The sequence below is a fragment of the Cannabis sativa genome, chromosome 2 (genome assembly GCF_029168945.1).
Source record: "Cannabis sativa cultivar Pink pepper isolate KNU-18-1 chromosome 2, ASM2916894v1, whole genome shotgun sequence".
Classification (NCBI taxonomy): domain Eukaryota; kingdom Viridiplantae; phylum Streptophyta; class Magnoliopsida; order Rosales; family Cannabaceae; genus Cannabis; species Cannabis sativa.
The window spans coordinates 68,239,423-68,258,874 of record NC_083602.1 but is presented as its reverse complement, the minus strand read 5'-3'; the positions used below and the strand labels follow the sequence as shown (position 1 = coordinate 68,258,874).

General features: G+C 33.7%; 2 protein-coding genes across 2 annotated transcripts; both read right to left on the bottom strand.

Annotated features, from left to right (window-relative positions):
- Positions 1–5,346: 5,346 nt before the first annotated feature.
- LOC115718968 (E3 ubiquitin-protein ligase RFI2) lies at positions 5,347–10,743 on the bottom strand. The gene is made up of 6 exons (XM_030647799.2): positions 10,272–10,743; positions 8,963–9,135; positions 8,354–8,412; positions 6,937–6,962; positions 6,434–6,815; positions 5,347–6,277 (listed from the first exon to the last, which is right to left on the bottom strand). Exons 1-6 carry the CDS (start codon positions 10,450–10,452, stop codon positions 5,803–5,805), a joined length of 1,296 nt encoding a protein of 431 aa, XP_030503659.2. The 5' UTR covers positions 10,453–10,743; the 3' UTR covers positions 5,347–5,802.
- A 2,528-nt stretch (positions 10,744–13,271) lies between these two features.
- Positions 13,272–18,041, bottom strand: LOC115718997 (26S proteasome regulatory subunit 6A homolog). The gene is made up of 10 exons (XM_030647838.2): positions 17,642–18,041; positions 17,289–17,405; positions 16,537–16,644; positions 15,860–16,051; positions 15,567–15,758; positions 15,345–15,463; positions 14,357–14,444; positions 14,112–14,231; positions 13,881–14,021; positions 13,272–13,754 (listed from the first exon to the last, which is right to left on the bottom strand). Exons 1-10 carry the CDS (start codon positions 17,756–17,758, stop codon positions 13,677–13,679), a joined length of 1,272 nt encoding a protein of 423 aa, XP_030503698.1. The 5' UTR covers positions 17,759–18,041; the 3' UTR covers positions 13,272–13,676.
- Positions 18,042–19,452: the final 1,411 nt, after the last annotated feature.

Genomic DNA, 19,452 nt, shown 5'->3' with positions numbered 1-19,452 from the left:
CGGTCAGCTGCAGGGTGTCACTCGGCATGTGCAGCATGCTGGGCGATGGATGCAGGGTCACGTGGGCAGGGCACACGAGTTCAGATAGGGATTTTGTCCCCTGTCACGCGCGTGCAGAAGCCACCTTGTCCGAGTGCCTGGTGCACTCGATGCACCAACTCAACCCGAAACTTCCAAAATTTATAACTCTTTCAATTTTTATCGGAATCGAATTCTGTAAAACTAAAATTGCTTAATTTTTCACAAGAAATTCAAATAAAATATTTTCAGAACGAAAATAAAATTATTTTCATAGAAAAATTTTGTAATTCACATACATTCATCAATTAACACATAAACCAACATGAACACATCCAAATCAGCACAAGAACAATATTCATCGTTTAAATCCATATTACATGAAAGTAAATCATTACCATGGCTCTGAGGCCAGTTGTTGGGAATATTTTACCAGGATCTAGATTTACTAACAAGTATGTTGAATTAACATCCTAAATATGAATATCTCTAAAACAATGAAATAAACACATAAGGGTTTAAGAAAACCTTACATTGATTGCAGCAGAATATAATGACTCCTACCATTCAAGATCTCTAGCCCTTGATTCATTTCTGTAGCAGAGCATTATCAAGATCTAAACCTGAATCTCTTTCTCTCCTTCGGGTTTGGTTACCACCGTCTTACTTACTATGATTGAGTACTTTACTTTCTATGTGTGGGCATGGCACTCATTCACTCCAGGTTTCAAATATGGAAGAACAATGAAGGAGGCTGAAATCACTAAGGAAGGAACTCTCTTATCCAGGTTGGTTGAATAGTCAAGTTGACATTAGTTGGATTAGTGAGAGCATCATGTTCCTTTTATAGTGTTTTAACTAGGGCTTAGGGCTGAATTATATGAATTAAAAAAGAATAAAATATTGGGCAAAAATCACACTAGGGTCCACTTAAAGTGCGAATCTCTAGTTACAATTTTGCCACTTTTTCAACCACTTATTCTTCTTTCAATAATACAATATTTTCCAATTCAATCCTATAAATGCCAAAACTATTTATTTAATAATTATAATTAATTACTAAATAAAATTATCATTGATGTAATTTATTAATTAGACCATAAAAAGTCTCTTAATTAATAAATTAACCCCAAAACCTCTTTTCTTCATAATTAAGTCATTGCTTAGTAAAAATTCAATAATAAGACATATTTTAATTTTAGAATTAAAATTTATTAATTAAAATTAATTGACTGAGTCTACAAGCAGTATTATCTCAACTAGTGAGGAGACCATGGGCCTATATAACCGAGCTTTCAATAAGTAGATCTAGAATTCACCAAGTAAATTCTCTAACTTATTAATTCCGCCTTGCGCCACTATAAATTTAGAATTGAATAGCACTCTCAATTATATAGAACGCTCTATATGTACCACGATATAATAATGTTATGATTATCCATTGTTACAATCCTAATAGTCTAAGATCCTCTATAGATGATCTACACTGAATAGGGACAAATTTACTATTCTACCCTTCAATGTATTTTATCCTTAAAACACTTGGCTATCTATAAATGATATTTAAGTAAACTAATATAATTACTGAAATGAGATCTCAATCATTTATCTCTATTCAGTCAAGCTCGAAGGAAATCATCGTTTCACTTTTAAATACTTATAAAAGCTATAGTACCATATCTATGATCAGCGCTCCTACTCAATTGAACTACGATATTCCCAAGATGTAAATATTTGCCAGAACCAAAAGTTAGCTTCCACGAATGCCTCTAAGAACATAAATAATACATCTAAGTTGAAATTAACCATATCAGGATTAAGATCCATAGACCTAAGATCAACCATTGATATTGACTTAGAAAGATATAACGGTAAGTTTATGATATCTTATCCAAGATCAATATCAATCCCTTCCAATGTATACTCCATACATCTGATACTGGTAAAGTTTGCCAATACCCTGGAAAGGACATAACACTTATCCAAGGTGTAAGTATACCTTATCGCTGATTATCATGTCAGTCTAAATCCAGTGAACTGACAAATCATGGGAATTGAACTTTTGAACATATAATCATGATTATATTTCACTGTGCTGACGACACTATAATCATGAACAAATTTATACATATTTATATATGTTCTGGACTTAATATAATTTATACATTAAACATAATCATGAAATAAATCATATAAACCATACAACATAGAATGATTTCTGATCTTTATTAGTTAGTAAATCTGATTATATTGAAATGAATTTTATTTAGGGCACAAAACCCAACAGGTAGGTTATGTACTCAGCTCCTATAAAAGGAAGGTTGAGAGGACACATAACAGACATCAAAAGAAAAGAAGAGTTTCTCTCTAAAAATCTCAGTTTTCATCATTGCTCCCTATTCTCTTCCCTTACACACAACTGTCCCGTCTCATCAATTCTCTTCTTACACACAACCATCCCATCTCATAAAAACTCTTTCATACACATCCATCTAGTTCTTAATAACTCTCTGTAATTAATCACACTTTTACCATTAACCAGGCTGCCTATTTAGCAAGCTCCTATAAAAATCAGGCTACCTATTTAGCAAGCTCCTATAAAAACTAGGCTGCCTAGCTCATATAAAAACCAGGCTGCCTATTTAGCAAGCTCCTATAAAAACTAGGATGCCTATTTAGCAAGATCCTATAAAAATCAGGCTGCTTATTTCGTAACCTTCTATAAAAACTAAGCTGCTTATTTCGTAACCTTCTATAAAAAAAATAGGCTGCTTATTTCATAACCTTCCATGAAAATCAAGCTGCTTATTTCATAACCTTCTACGAAAACTAAGCTACCTATTTCATAACCTTTTATGAAAACTAAACAGTTCACACTACCTTCCAACACATCAGCTATTTCGACAGGTAATACTGCTTCTGATCCATAAACCAAAGAAAATGGTATGAACCCTGTAGATCCCCGTTTTGAAGTGTGATAGGCCCATAGAGCTAAAGGGATAAATTCATGCTATATTGTAGGATTGTTGTGCACCATGCGACTTAAGATCCACAATAATGATTTATTAAACGCCTCAGCAATGCCATTTTCTTGTGGGTAGTACCTAGTTGACTTCCCATGAAAAGTTTGATAGTCTTCCAACAATTTCTTGGTTGCTTTTCCAGTAAATGGAGTGCCGTTATCTGAGAAAATCATTTTCGGGATACCAAAGCGACAAATAATGTGTTCTAGAATGAAAGTGGCCACAGCTTCTGCAGAGGCTTTTTTCAAAGGAATTGCTTCTGACCATTTTGTGAAACATTCTGTTGCAGCAAAAATCCAAATTCTTCCTTGAGAAGGTGGTGAAATTGGACCTCTAAGGTCCATAGCCCAAGTGTGAAACGGCCAAGGAGTGGTTACAGATTGGAGAGGAATGGCTGGCGCGTGAACTTTGTCTCTAAAAATTTGGCATTTTTGACACTTTTTTGTGAATCCCATTGTATCTGCTTCCATGGTTGGCCAATAATACCCTATACGAATGATTTCTTCAAATAGTTTCCTCCCCCCTTGATGTTCACCACAATCCCTGCGGTGGACTTCTTCCATGACTTCCTCATCTTCTTCTTTACTAATGCAGCGTAACAATTTTCCACTGAATCATCTACGGTAGAGGTCACTACCATCTTTTAAGAAATATTTTTTTGTTATTTTTCGTCCCAATTAAAAGACATACCTTTTCTCATCAATGATTAAAGCGGGCTTGTGAGTTCTACCAAAGCTGGTATACAAACGTCGTAGATATGAAACTTTTCCGAGAAAGTTTTTCAACTCTTTGGTTGATTGCGGTACCTTCATGGCTAGGATAACCTTAGTCTTGTCTTTGTCTATGCTCACTACTCATTTTGTGAAATATAGTAAATTTATCTAAGAGAGTAAGAGAGAGATTGGAAGTCCAAATGCCCACACTAACTCACTTTTAGTTTTCTTTTGTAGATCAAAGCTCGTGTGTAATTGAAGATTAAAAAATCAATAGCTAAAGGTATTTCGATCTTTTGTTCATAATGCATATATGTTCAATTTATTTCGCATTTTATAAAAGATCATATATGCTTAATGTTTTACATATAATTATCTAACATGCATAGCATCAAAATCAATTATTCTCGTTGTTAAAAATCGACAAACAAGACACCACCTATTATCAACTCAATTACGATCATGTGGGGCAGCCGCTGTATCATAATCTTAAAAAAAATATCCTCTTTCTCATTCAATTGAATGTTACCGCACTGCTCCTCTAACTCACCAGCCACGCGGCTAGTAGAAGCCATAATCCACAAAGACCATTTACGAAATAAAAACCAATAAAATGATATAGAGAACTTACAGAGAAAACATATCAATAGACAAGACGTAATAAATCATCCCGTTAGATACTTTTTAGTTTTAGTATTAAATAAATTTCTTGTCCATGTGAAAATCAATTGTTAATATGAAGAGCTTCTTAGTCTCCAATGTGTAATGACAATGCCACTGTTACTTCATCAACATCACCAGGTATGTATAGTTTAATTTCGTTGGTTTTACCTTTTAATATATCTTTGGAGGAGATGCAGAGGATAAAATATAAAAGGTGAAATTTTGATGACCATGACCTTGCACCAAATGAATAAAAGGAATTATATAACTCTTTCATGATCGGGGTCTCCTTTTGTATTCCGTTTCTCGCAGAGCATTTTTTATTTATTTAATTTTTTTTTTTTTTTGTGTTTAGTGTTTGGTATTTGAGAAAGGGAAAATAACCATTCACTCATCCTCTTCTTTTCAAACAGATCTTTTCCGGTTTACCAATAAATCTCTGATAAATCTCTCTAAAGTGATATTTGGTAATGTTTTGATCAATATTTTGGGTTTACCAATAAAAATTAGCTAGCACTTCGTTATATAATTCTTAGTTAAGCAAAAAACTATATATTATTCTTTTAACAAAATTGTAAAAAGAAAATATTCTTTGTCTGATTTACCTAATGAAAATTTTCTTTATAATATGCAATCCTAAACAAAATCTATCCAAGGCAATATATCTTTTATCTCATGCCCTTCACTTCTCAGAATCCATTAATGTCTCGACAATATACTAACCCTTATATTGGCTCTCTCCCAAACATCCATTTATTATGTTATGAAGATAATAATTCCCATTTTTCTTTATTAAAACGTGTGGATGATACCTATTGATTACCATTTCAGTAACACCCATCAAGGGATCGCACATACCTAACATTGATTGCTAAATATCATTCATTCATTCACTCATGTATTCTCTAACAATAAAGAAAACGAAAGTGTTTGATCGGAAAAAGTCCTCATTTCTTATATACTCGAAAACAATTGTTCACCAGGGAAACAAAAGCATTGACGAATATGCTTTCAAACATAAATAAATGACCCATCAATTAAACTGTCCTGTGGAGCATTAGGTTTTTTTCTTCACCAAACCTAACATTTTGGGTCACATGACCGATAATATGGCGCTTTCTTTTTCTTCTTTGCCCATCCAACAAATTGTCTTATTCTATATCCTCCCAAGGCAAAGAAACTAAAGAGGAAGCCAACACAGTCCTTCACACCACCTGGTGGCAGCCAAAAATATTGTTTTTGGGGCCACTCCAAAAGTATTTGAAGCCTGTCATGATATGACAAACACCAGGCATATCTACCATTTTCAAAAGCATTACATAATGTTTTGGTTTCATTCATAGTACTGATAGTTTGCTTCACCCAGTAAGGATAATGAGGAGAGCTCATGACCGATTCTGTGAAGAGGTTCTCTCAGACCCATGCCTTTGCCGGAAGCCATTTGGTCTTAGATTTGAATCTGACCCACCAGCCGCGTGGTGAAAAGCACCCCAACCTGGATCTCTCTCAACCTGGTTTGACGTAAATGAAGGCAAGGGTTCCCTTTCCCATGAATGGTGGTATCGACTGGGCAATGGATTCTCACCTTCTTGGAAGTTACGACCTGATGACCCGGATGGGAAATAGTAGTAACCACCGGTTTGATCTGATGATGATGCCGCCGGGCCTGCTTGGGCCATACCTCTATGACTGCTGGATCGTCGAGAGCTTGAAATGGGAGGCGCCCTCATTGTTGGTGAATTGCTAGGAGGTTGATAATATGCTTGGAGAGCTTGGACTCTTTCACGGTTACGAGCATTGCTACCTAGATAAGGAGGAATCATTGAAGAAGTAACTGAGCTCCCAGCTCTAGCACTAGAACTGCAAAAAGCATGTCTGAAGTTAGCATTTATCGTGTGCGCACACACAAACAGAAATAAATGTCTTTACTCTTCAGAAAGAGTTAGTTAAACACTTTTCACATAACTTGGTCCAAATAAAAGAGTTAATAATTAGACTTTAATTTGTCTAGTGTACCTGTGACCAAGCAATGGATGGACAAAAACTGATCTTGGTACATCAGAATTGGGCCTAGCTGGCCTTTGGCCAACAGGCGGAATAGATGGCTGATCAGCTCCACTAATACGACTGCCGGTTGTAGAAAATTGAGGTGAATGGTGCTCCCAACTGTGATAATGAAGATCCATGGCAGGAAAAGCATAAGAAGCTGGCAAATCACTAGGTGCTGATGTGCCATGCCAATGATTGTTGAAGCTAGAACCATCTGAAATACTTCCACTGGAATTTGAGGATGACGGGTGTACTGGTCCAAAGTAGGTAATATATGGGCAAGGATGAGTAGCCGAGGATACAGCTGTATGCTCAGCAAAAATAGCATGTTGTCCAAGTAGATTGTGATCTGCATTGCAACATTAGGTTTTTCAGTCAAATGCTTGCCTTCGCTAGTCGTGAAGAAACATCACCGGTTAAAGAGATGAAGACAGCAAGAAAAATATAAATGCATAGAAGAGTCAGCTTACATGCAGTTGATGAGAACTCACCATCCCTGCAATAAAAAAAGATGAACTTTAGTATGAAGAATAACTACTAGTAAGATCACATAATTGGACCCAAAAAAATGTGGAAAGGAAAAGAGACTTGCAAAAACAAAATAATAATAAATAAAGCATGAAAAATAGTATGCTTAATTACAAAACTACAGAACCAAAAAGGGCATCACTTAATTTCAACTTCTGAAGAATTTAAATCATCAATAGTTCAAAGTATAATGGTATACGTTTACTGCACATCGCAGAAACCAAGGATATGTTTGGTATTGTTTTTGTTTTTGAAATTGTATTTTCAAATATGAGAACAAAAAACAGTTTTTCTTTTTCTTTTTTCAGGAAACATGAGACGTTTGGTTAATGTTTTCAAAAAATAAAATAAAAATAAACAAACTATGATTTAAAAAATTATTAAATTTCTTTAATAAGAGACAATCTTCTTAAAAGTGATAATAATGAGATAAAGTAATGTGAAAGAGAAACTATAAAAAAAATGAGGAGAGAGAAAGTGACTCAATATAAAGTAACGAGAAAGAAAATGATGTTACTAAAAGTGATGAAAGAGTAATAGAGAAAATGATATGAGAGAATGTGATGAGAGAGAGAGAGAGTGATGTGCAAAATTACGATGAGAGAAAGTGAAAGAAAAAAATATTGAAAACTACAATGAGTTTTTGAAGCAGAAAACACGCCTCTTCTTGTTCTCAAAATTTTCTATTTTTTGTAACTTTATATTTGAAAAATTGCTTTCTGAAAACAATATCAGACGCTGCTACTTGTTTTCATAAAACAGTTAAGTAGTTATGATGCCAAACACCCTCTAACAGGAGGATGCTTTCTGTTAACATATGACAGGTTTAGCATGAAGCATTATCATAACATAACTATTACAGATTTGCCATTAATGTGCTACAAAAGGATAAATAAGACTTGGCTCATTATGAAACAGACATCAAATCTAAGCATGAGAGTTTTAGCAAGAATGCATTATCAAAGCTTGATAAGGAAGATTAACATGAACGCAAAAACCAAGCTCAGTCAAAGCAATCCAATATGCCAGAATGGCAACCTTTCAAGTTGCCTATATTAGATAAAAAAAAAATTCATAAGTGCATCCTTTTACTACTATTACTAGAAACCTTACATTGCTTGATCTAATTGCAACAATTGATTGACCCAAATTATTTATGATTTCTTTCAGATTTTAATTTACATAGTTCACAAGCAGATGTTTGTTAATCGTTAGAGCACATCAAATTACGAGAGACAAGCAAAAAAATTTCACTGAAAGAAAAGAAAAAGAAATTAAAAGACAACCCATATTTCCTGCATAAAAGTTGAAGAAGATATAAAATGAGATTTAAGCTTTAATACATAAAATCATGCTTACTCAAATGTGGAAGGAAGTCTTGCTAAGCTGCCAAATGGACACCAATGAAGACCAAAGGTCTGCAAAAACCAAAGTAGCATTAAATGAAGAGCTCCATCCAGATACCATTACTGTAAATGAATGAACATGCAAAATTGCAGAAACTCAAAAAAGTACCTAGGGCTAGAAGATAGACGATAATGTGTTATTTAATTTTTGTTTTAATACATAATTTATATACAATAGAACTGAAAGTGAAAGCTATGGAACTTATTTAATAAGTTACAAATGAAGTCAAATATACTTTCAAAGTTTGGTTCATGTACTTGGACAAGAATAAAACTCCCTCAAAAATGTCATATACAAAATAGAAACAATAGAGGCAGCAAAATACTTCACTTCCAAAATCCCTTCAAACCTCAGACAAAAAAAAAAAAGAAAGAATTCTAAGTGACTGTTAGGGTTATATCTAGTATTTAACTATAATTCCAAGATATAAAATGGTGTAAAAAGTATAAAATAATTTTACTTTTAAATATGTCCAACTAAATAAACATAAAAACTAAACCATAAAAAAATATATATTTATATATATAAGAGAATCCAACAGAATTTTTATTTTTCTTTTACCATTTCAGAGTAGTTTAAATCATATAGATCCTCATCATGGGCCCAATCTTCAACGCTGTACTCTGGAGGATATGAACGAGAGCCATTAGAATAAAGCCATTGGCCCTTCTCAATCTTCCGACAATTGGGACATTGCATAGCTCCCTTTATGTTAAATGCTGAACCAATGCAATCTGATTGGGAGAAAAGAAGAATAAGAAAATTAAGCGTAAGTGTAATAAGAATAAAGGGAAATTATATATTGAAAATGAAATATCTGATCTAATATTAAAAAAAAATGGCAAATATTTGTCTATAGGTAAAGATAGCATAGGTGTCTTCAAAATTTTAGCTCAACCCTCAATCCAAAAAAAAACTGAGCTAGATTGAAGAAATATGTCCAAAAACATCTTTCAATTGCATAATAAGATACATACATTTGAAACTATAATACAATTTTTAAGATTTATACCACAACATACATTTGCAATTAATCAACACATACTATTTGACCATACTTTTGGAAGCCGATCAGAAATGATCAGCTTAATTTATTTAGATTCCTATGAGAACAGTGGCTTCTCAATACAAGTGCTCTAAGGAATATAATTATTTGAAGAGCAGGCACGGGAATGAGGTTCTGTAGAGCTCGTTCAACTATCATATATAGAGTTAAAGACCTAGGATCACAGAGTATAATGGGGCTGAGTGCATTATTCCTTGCATTTACTTTTCTTACAATAGCTCTTTCCATACCTCTTCTGCATATTGAAAATGTTAAAATTCGCCAAAATCACAATCTCACAAACCAATATGCATCCAACAAACAACAAATTTCTCGAAATTCCACACCCAATACAAAAACTCTCTTGAACTGCTTCATTCATTTCATATCTACGGGTCTTCATAAACAAATCCAAACCGTCATAATCTAATCAAATTGTCAAACCAAATAGAAAACATCTGCAATTCACAGCATAATATAGCAACATGCAAAAATATAATTCCCAAAAATGATCTAGATAGCGCAATTCATCCAAAACATGACTGTTCTAAATTTTAACAGCTAGATTAATACAAATACATAAGCAATAAGGAAAAAAATGCAAGTAAGATGATGACATATAAAGTCCATTTCGTTCATATTTCTCTCACATCCTAATCGACCAAGCAACCCATTATAAAATTATAAAATTCAAATGGGTACATACATGCATGAACAATCAAAACTGCAACCAGATCTCAACAATTGTAATCAAAAGGAAACTGAATTCCCACCAAATTAAAACTCTAGTATAAAATCCAACGCCGATTATAATATATAGCTCACCGAGATGAAATTGATGCCCGCAATGAAGCTTAGCCCAAGATCGATCTCCACTTTCGGCGACGACCTCGAGGCAAATCGAACACGAGACGGAGACACCACAGGACTTGCCACATCCACCAGCAGCGCCACAAACACCATCGCTATCATCAGTGGTAAGATCATCATCGTTCCCCAACCCCATAGGAGCCCCAAATCACGAAGGTCAAAACCGTAATCGTCTCAAAACGTATTGTTCACCAAAATCAGGCTAATCAGCACAGATAACGTCACCGCGAAACGAGAGACAGATTGTCTGATTCTCTATTGTAAGAAACGAAGCTAAGAAATTTGGAGGAGATGGGTCGTTTTTTAATTTTTTTAATTATTGAAATTTATATAAATATATATATATTTAAAAAAAAATATTGTCTGAATTGGGTCTCTCTTAGTTTTTTTTGGTCTATATCCGTAAGCAATAGATTTTGCACCGTCAGATTTTTTTCTTTTATTATTATTATTTTATTTAAGTAATTGACAATAACTGTTTTACCAAATATGGGGATGGACGGCTAAGATTCATTCAACTTTATCTTAATATTTTTTTTTATTACTGAACTTCTTTATCTTAATATTATAATCATCGATTTTTTTTAAACATATAATCATCTAGTTTTGAAAAATTATTAATCTTATTACATATTCAAATTTAAATAAAATATATATGGACTAAATTTACCTACCATAATTTGGGAAATATACATATTTTATTTCAAAACCATATCTTAGAAAAAATCTTAAAAATTGGTTGTTTAGGATTTTTTTTATTTTTATTTTTTTTTTTTTTTTTTTGAAAGAACTTATTCAGGCCTTTAGGTAGTCAAATTTAATAGTAATTGTTATAAGAATTTATAGATGGTTCTAAATTAATTTATTTTGTAATGATATTGTTTTATACAAGTTTGTTTATTACATTATAAATTAAATCAAAATTAAGTACTATTATTTTACGTTTGGGCAAATAAGTCATCCTACTACTTTTTTTCAGAAATTAGTTGTCAAAGTTAGTTGCTTTGATATAAGTAGTTGTTAGGACTTATATTTAGCTCTTTTATAAAAAAAAAATATAATTAAAAAATCGATAGTAAGTTACAAAAAAGTAATTAAACCAATGTTTGCCTAAGTGGTGGAGGTCCTATGTTTGGTAACTATAAGGGATAAAAATAATATGGGGAGTTTTCACTTTTACAAGAGCAGTAAAACTAATAAGGTAACGTGGCAGGCAAACGAACTGTTTCATTTAAAAGAAAAAGAAAGACAAGAGAGCAAAGCTTAGCTCTGGATAATATGGAGAATAGAGCTTGACGAATGGAGCAGAAGGGAAAGCACGCGAAGAAGTGAGGAGAACGAATCCATGTGCACCAATTTGAGTAGAGGAAATAGGATTGCACAACATCTCTTCCCGCCTATAAATAAGAGACCCACATCGTTCAAAAAGAGGATAGATTCTGAGCACACCAGATCAGTCGAAATTCTGTCGGATTACATCTCTAAAATACTTGTAAGCTTAGGGCTGCAAAAAAAAGAAGAGAATCATGACCGATTTAGGAAAAATTGTGTATTTTGCAGAATTGCAATCTTTTGATTGGATCAATTCTGGTGCAAGGAATTCTAAGTGAAAATATAAATTTTTTGTTGAGATAATTCAACATCAACAGTTATCGTTGTTTATGTGAAACACTAGAACAAAAAATTGAGGACTAGGCTACAGCCTAATATGGGATCCAAGAAAGCATCGGAGAATGCGCAGAAACTGTGGTGGCGAATGAAGGAGATACGTCAAGTTGGATTATTGATCCTACCGTTGCTCTGGCAGCAGAAATAAAAGAGATAAACCAAAGAATGAATGCGTGAGACAAGCACAATGAAGAGTTAAGGTGCTTTGCAAAGGAAAAATTTCGGCAAGAGAAATGCATATGAAGAAAGGTGTGAACACGATCAAGATGAAAATCGTCAGTACCATCAAGACATCACTGAGAGTTTGTAGAAATTTTTGCTAAATGTTATCCTAAATTTTTTTCACCTAACGTGGCATGTCCATGTAAGCCAAGACAGAGTACAGGTAGAATAGAGTCTTGCCAATAGCAAGACAATGTCTCCTTACAAGGTATGGCAAAACCACCAAGCAACAACCAAAAGGAGTTGAGCGAGTCGTCAAGGAACTGTACCAACATGTTTGACCGACCAAGGGAAGTCTATAGGCCAGCTAGGAAGAGCTTATATGGTCGGCCAGGATCTGGGCACAAGCTGACTGGCCAAAAGGTGACTTTCGGACCAAGAGAGCTTCCGTCGACCAAGGGAACCTGATAGGGATGACAATTAGGGCCATTTTCGCAGGCCGAGTCGGGCCTCCAGCCCGATGGGGCGACTTTGGCCCGAACTATTCGAGCTTTTATCAGGCTCCCAAAAGAGAGAGCGCAAAAAAAAAAAACAATACACAAATAAACTATCATAAAAAAAAATCAACTAAACGTTAACAATTAAAATGGATTGTAATTTGTAAAAGGACATACCTAACATCATCAAATTTATCAAGTGAATCATTTGTTCCTTGAGCAAAGTGGCTACGAATATCTTTTATTTGGATACGGTGACATGTGATTTGAGTACTGGCATTCCAAGCAAGACGGGTCACAATCACGACAATTTTCATTATTCCCAGTTAGTTTCATTTATTCAAACTTCTGCTACTTCACAGCTATAACTAGCAAGTTTACTACTTTATTATTTACATTTGAATACACTTTTGTTTTCTTTGTTGATGTGCCTATAAGAACTAGATTTCAAGGATCAAATCAATGTATGCTTCACAGATAATTCTGTGGATTAACTTGGAAAAGCCTTTTCCAAATGACATTAAAAATTGGAGGCATAGAAGCAACTAACTGCTTTCAAATATCAATCCTCTATTCCTCCAAATCCAGTTGTGCACAGTATTCACCTTCATTCTCTATTTCACTAATATTTCTTACTCAAGGGTAGTAATCATTTCATAACGCAAAACCTTACTTTGCATTGTTTAGAAATCTCTATTGTAATCAAGAGGAATCCAGAGAATGTTTTCCTTAAAACAGAAGCTACCGTATAATGTAATGGTTTGTGGCATATGAGCTATTCTAGGGATGAGAGAACCATTGCGCAACAATTTCATATAAAAATGGCAATATAAGAAAATTGAAGTGAGACAGTGAGAGAGCTCCAATAAACAGCTGGGAGTAATAGAAGAACTAAAAGTATAAATGCCCAAGTCCCAAAACGCTGCAGACATTTAACATTTTTGCACTCCAATGGTATATGAGAAACAAGCTTTTGCCTTTAGTCCTCGAACAGTTCTTAGTCAGCTTGCTAAACATCTCCATAGATCCCACCTTATGCATAATAATTCAAGCTTGCCTTCTTCTTTGCCTGAACTTGAATGATACCTTCATTAAAGTCCTCGTGATTCACCTGCCACGGAATTACAGTTATTTTTATGCCACAACTCAAACAATCCTATTAACAGGAGGCCCTTGAATAAATTTATCCAAACAACTAAAGTGAAATCCAGAGTTATCGAGTAGAAAGAATTGGTACCTCGGTTGCATCACGACGAAGAGCTAACATGCCTGCCTCCACACAAACAGCTTTTAGTTGTGCACCATTGAAGTCATCAGTGGATCGAGCTAGTTCTTCAAAATTGACATCTGGGTGAACATTCATCTTCCTAGAATGGATCTGCAGATTTGTAGTAGAAAGATCCAGTAATACAGTTACATACAACCAAAAACAAATGAACTGAGAAGTTAATAAAAAAAGGTTATATACCTGGAGGATTCTGGCCCTTGCCTCTTCAGTAGGATGTGGAAACTCAATTTTACGATCCAAACGGCCAGAACGCATAAGAGCAGGATCTAGAATGTCAGCACGATTCGTTGCTGCTATAACCTATATTAAAATGATAAAAAGAAAATGGTATTGGATAGTTAGTTAGAACTTAGTATAATATCTTCTATTAGCAGACTGCATCTATATTTCTGGATGCACAAAAAAATAACCATCCAATATGTTACCTTGATACGGTCATCACTGCTGAAACCATCTAGCTGATTCAACAATTCTAACATAGTACGTTGTACTTCTCGGTCTCCGCTTACTTCACTGTAGTAAAATAGATTAAAGAACTTATTATGTATTGCATTTGGCAATTCCAAGCAGAAAATATATATTTTGTTATTTTACTTATTATCTATTCAGAATTATAAATGAAGGTGCATTTGGCTCAATAAATGAAGGTGCACAATTTATTAATTATTTGTCATTTATTAAGAATTGCAAATAGTGAGTATTAATATAAATAAAAATTATATAGAATTGTCCATAATCATAAAAAAATAGTATTATAATAATAATATTTAATTAATAAAGAAATAATTGACGAAAAGTAAAAGACACCTGGTACATATTTAGAAGCTAATGAAAAAACTTAATAACATCTAATAACAAAAAATCAAGAGTTAGAATAGTACAAAAGTCATTCACATTCCACACTTCTATATATTAGTATAGATATTGTTATATAGATTATAGATTAATATTATATTTATTACAATAATAAATATTTATATAGTAATTAAAAATAAACATTATAATATTGGTGCAGAAGAATAGATTATTTTCTCTAAAAAGGTTATTTTTACTACTAATTTGTGGAAGAAAAAAAAATTAAAATAAAGATCATTTGTATTTGCATTATGTGCACGCCAAAAAAAAAAGTTAACAATAATCACTTTTGCAAGTGTTCAACAAAAAAATAATAATATATTTGGTAGGGGTGGAGAAGTAAGGAAAATAGGTAATTAGGAGAGAGGATTCTTATTGCCGCTCTAAGCTGGTAAAAAGGAAGTTTATATATAGATATTTGAAAAGGACAAAACTAAACAAAAACAAAAACAAAAACAAAAATGTCATCCACCAGCTTGAGACTTATTCATGCTTATATATTAGAACATATATCCTATCAAAATGCACTGACAAAAAAAATTGTAGAGCATTAATTACCTATCAAATCGCTTTGTCCCAATTGCATCGATTTCATCTATAAAAATAATGCATGGAGATTTTTCTTTTGCAAGCTGAAAAGCATCACGAACAAGTTTTGCTCCATCTCCAATGAACATCTTCAAGGTTACAATATAAAAAATTAACATAAAACTTACAAAAGAACAGAATATGAGTATGTATTCACAAAAGAAAAAGATAGTAATCTATCCTATACAATACCTGGACCAACTGTGGACCTGCAAGTTTCAAAAATGTAGCATTTGTCTGTGCAGCACAAGCACGAGCCATCAAAGTTTTCCCAGTACCAGGAGGTCCATATAATAGCACTCCCTTAGGGGGTCGGACCCCCAATTTCTGAAACCGTTCCTTGTGTGTCATAGGCAGAACAATGGCCTCTACTAGCTCTTGGATCTGTGCAATAATAACCAAATTGAGTACAAAAGTAAGCATGTGGTGCTTGAGAACATAAAATTTGAAGTGCCACAAAGGACATGCATCAGCCTTTTACTTACCTGCTTTTCTAGTCCTCCAATGTCATTGTAATCTTCAGTAGGTTTTTCGTCAACCTCCATAGCCTTTACTCGAGAATCATATTCAGATGGCAACGTGTCCAAGATCAAGTAACTATCTTTGTTCACTCCAACAAGATCACCAGGCTTTAATTTGTCAGGGTCAACAAGTCCGACAACAGGTAGAAAAATTGTCTGCAATCAATAGTTAACACAGAAATTAGCAATCAGATATGAGCAAACATAGAATAATAATTTACAACAACTCTTCTAGATCTTCCATTTGAAAGATAAATGTTTCCTCGTTTGTATCAGAAACACGTGCACAATATACATCATTGTAAAAACATAGCTACTCTATTCTAATAATAACCAAAATATCCAAATGTAGCATGATCAAAATAATATTAGAAACTCTTTTGCACAGCAAGACTCTTCTAGCTCTTCCATTTGAAAGATAAATTTTTCCTCATTTGTATCAGCAACACGTGCACAATACACATCATCATAGAAACATAGCTACTCTTTCCTAATAATAACCAAAATATGTAGCATGATCAATAATATGAGAAACTCTTTTGCAAATAAATTTGGCACAGCTCAACTGACTGATTAAGTAGGCTCTATTCTGTAACTCTATCAGTTTAATACAAGAACAAAGGACTTGCATACTAAGTTACCTGGCGGGTAGATGTTTTCAAAACAACACACTTCCCCTTCCTCTGTGAATCAAGGTCGATGTTTGCACCATCTTCCTCGGCCTCATCTTCAGGATTCATTTCTAAAATCTGAAAACAAAAGGAATAAGTAAATATGGTTGAATACTAACAGGTGATGTTGTCCATAATAAACATCAAATGGCATAGATGACCCCGTTAACTCAAAATTTATACATCTATCAAAATAATCATAATTTCCTTAATCTAAATCCAGTGAATGGTTAGTAGTTAGTATGATAATCCTATGAGTTCTGACTTCCAAAACATAAATGTAAAGGAACAAAACCTCGGAACTTCAAGAACATAACTTTGGGATATGACTACCTCCAGTAAATTTTAAGATGAAACCTTTCTCAAATGAAATAAGAGCAAGTTTTTCTACTCTTCATTTCGTGGTGTGTAAACAAGAAACATACCTACCACAATTTGACATAGCAGGCGGGTTATTTGTTTTTATATGGTGTGTTTACTGGTACATATAATCAGTACATAACCACGCCCGCCAGTACCACTAGCAGGGACCCTCATTCATAATAACATCAATACCTCACAGACCCATTTACTTGGTAACCCTTTATTCTTCCTTTAAATTCATATATCAAACATACAAACACAACACAGCTCAAACCAAACTTGTAAGCAACTTGGGAAACTAACTTATCACCAACATAAGAAAAGCATTGAAACCATGTTCAAGGGAATCATAATATTACCTCAACGATGTTGCCCACCAAGTAAGGTAACTGCTTGTTGAGCTTAATCTTCTCCTGATTTTCTTTTATCTTCTCCTTGTACGAATCCAATTCTAGATTGGTTCTTTGCAATTCTTCCTTTAAACAATAATAATAAAAATCATAAGCAAGGATAAACAAATAATCACAGTACAAATATCCCGTATTTACAAAAGAAATCGGGTAGAGATCTAAAAAGTGACAGAAAAAAAGAATGGTCGCCATAGAAAACCCTAAAAGCGCAGACTGAAACCGAAGATATAGATATGAATTATTAAACAGTCAGAAAGAAAAACTTAGCTACATCTAGCGCGATAAGAAGTAAAAGGGTATACCTTATGGATTCGAATTTCGTTATCGAGAAGTCTAGAGGCCCTAACAATATCATCAGTGGACATAGATGCCAATTGATCATCTTCAAAACTCGTATCTTCTAACATGGCGGCCGCCATTGTTTGAGAATGAAAGATCAAGCTGAAATTTGTTCAAATTTCAGAGAAGAAGTGAAGAACCTAACTCTGCTTGTTCCCAAAGAAACCCTTTCCTTTTCTTCTTGCTTCACTTCAGATGAGAGTTTTATATCCTATGGAACAAAAATGAAGTCCAACTCTATTTTATATTTATTTTGAAAAAAAAAAAAAACTATTTTACCCCAAACTTTGTCACTTATTCGGCGTTTACAAAGGGAAATTTGAAATTATATGCTAAAAAAATTGGTATCCTAATCTAAAATTATACATAATTTGTAAAATGGGATAACTTTTACTTAAACCCAATTTTACTCCCTCATTTCTAAACTGACTATCTCTCTCTCTTCGCCCCTTTTCTCTCTAGCGTTTGAAATCCCACCACCCACGAATCCCCACTCGAACAAAGAACCCACCGAACCCACCACCCCACGGAGGGAACCCATCCACTGAGCATGCGACAAGTCTTTCCCCTTTCGATTTTTTATTTTTTTTTTCTTATTGATTATGGTAAAAATGTTGTTAGTTGATAGATTTAGGTTGGATATGTGCATTCTTGATTAGATCTAGGGTTAGATGGAGTAGATCTAGGGTCTGTGATCTTTCTGGGCAAGAAAATCTGATTTTCTAGTTTGATATGAGCTTGAAGATGAAGGCCCGATGCATGGCCCGATGTAGGGCCCGATGGTCTGATGCCCATTTTGGATTTTTTTAAAAAAAATTCTATCTATAGGACTGGCCCGATGTAGGGCCCGATGGTCAGATGTCCACTTTATTTTTTTTTTAATTTTTTTCATTTTATAGGATTGGCCCGATGGGCCTGATGTAGGGCCCGATGCCCACTTTAATTTTTAATTTTTTTTTTGTTTATAACAAAGAGAGAAGAAAAGAGAGGGGAGGCGGTAATGTAAATGAGGGTATTTTAGGGATATTCTAAAATGTGTCATATCCCACAAATATTAAATGTTATGTGTTTAGAGAAAAAATATTAGGTATATGTAAGTATAGAAAATCAAATTTCCTTTTACAAAAGTGTAAGTTTAAAATAGAAAATAATCGAAAACAATATTTTATTAAATTGTATTGAAATAAAACTAAAATCATATTATTTTATTTACATAACTAGGAAAGATAATTAGAATGTTTTAATTTGATAAACATGCTAATTATTTTTTGTTTATATATTTTTAAAGGATTTATTTGTCTTTTTCATTTTTAATTAATAAAACTAAAATAAATTAAGGGAGTTCTTTTTTTTTTTTTGAGATAAAATGCTATTATATTGGAACAAAGAGTTAAAATATAATAGGCATAATTGGTGGAGGGACTTCCTCCAACCATGAACATTTAGTTTCCGTCGAAAGAGCGAACCTAGCCAACAAGTGAGCGGCATTATTAGCATATCTATATACATGTGAGATTTGGGCTCCAGGGAGATTGGAAACTAAAAGAGAGATGTTGCGAAGCAAACAATGGCAATCAGAAACTAGCTCATGCGAAGAAAGCAGTCCTTTAACTACGGTAAGGGAGTCCGTCTCAATTAAGTGCATTGGTAGTCGAAGGTCTTTGATCCACTGTAGACTATGCATTAAAGCTAATGCTTCCATAATGTCTGGTTTGAAACAGCCTTTGAAAGGCAATGACATTGTAGCAACAATGTCACCTGAACTGTTTCTTAA

Excerpts from the sequence above, each read along its gene's own strand:
- LOC115718968 (XM_030647799.2), bottom strand. The coding sequence starts at position 10,452 with ATGGGGTTGGGGAACGATGATGATCTTACCACTGATGATAGCGATGGT. Across the intron at positions 9,136-10,271 it reads CGGGCATCAATTTCATCTCG|ATTGCATTGGTTCAGCATTT; the intron begins GTGAGCTATATA and ends TCTCCCAATCAG. Across the intron at positions 6,963-8,353 it reads AGACTTCCTTCCACATTTGA|GGATGGTGAGTTCTCATCAA; the intron begins GTAAGCATGATT and ends TTTTTATTGCAG.
- LOC115718997 (XM_030647838.2), bottom strand. The coding sequence starts at position 17,758 with ATGGCGGCCGCCATGTTAGAAGATACGAGTTTTGAAGATGATCAATTG. Across the intron at positions 14,445-15,344 it reads GGGACAAAGCGATTTGATAG|TGAAGTAAGCGGAGACCGAG; the intron begins GTAATTAATGCT and ends ATTTTACTACAG. Across the intron at positions 13,755-13,880 it reads TTCGTCGTGATGCAACCGAG|GTGAATCACGAGGACTTTAA; the intron begins GTACCAATTCTT and ends ATTCCGTGGCAG.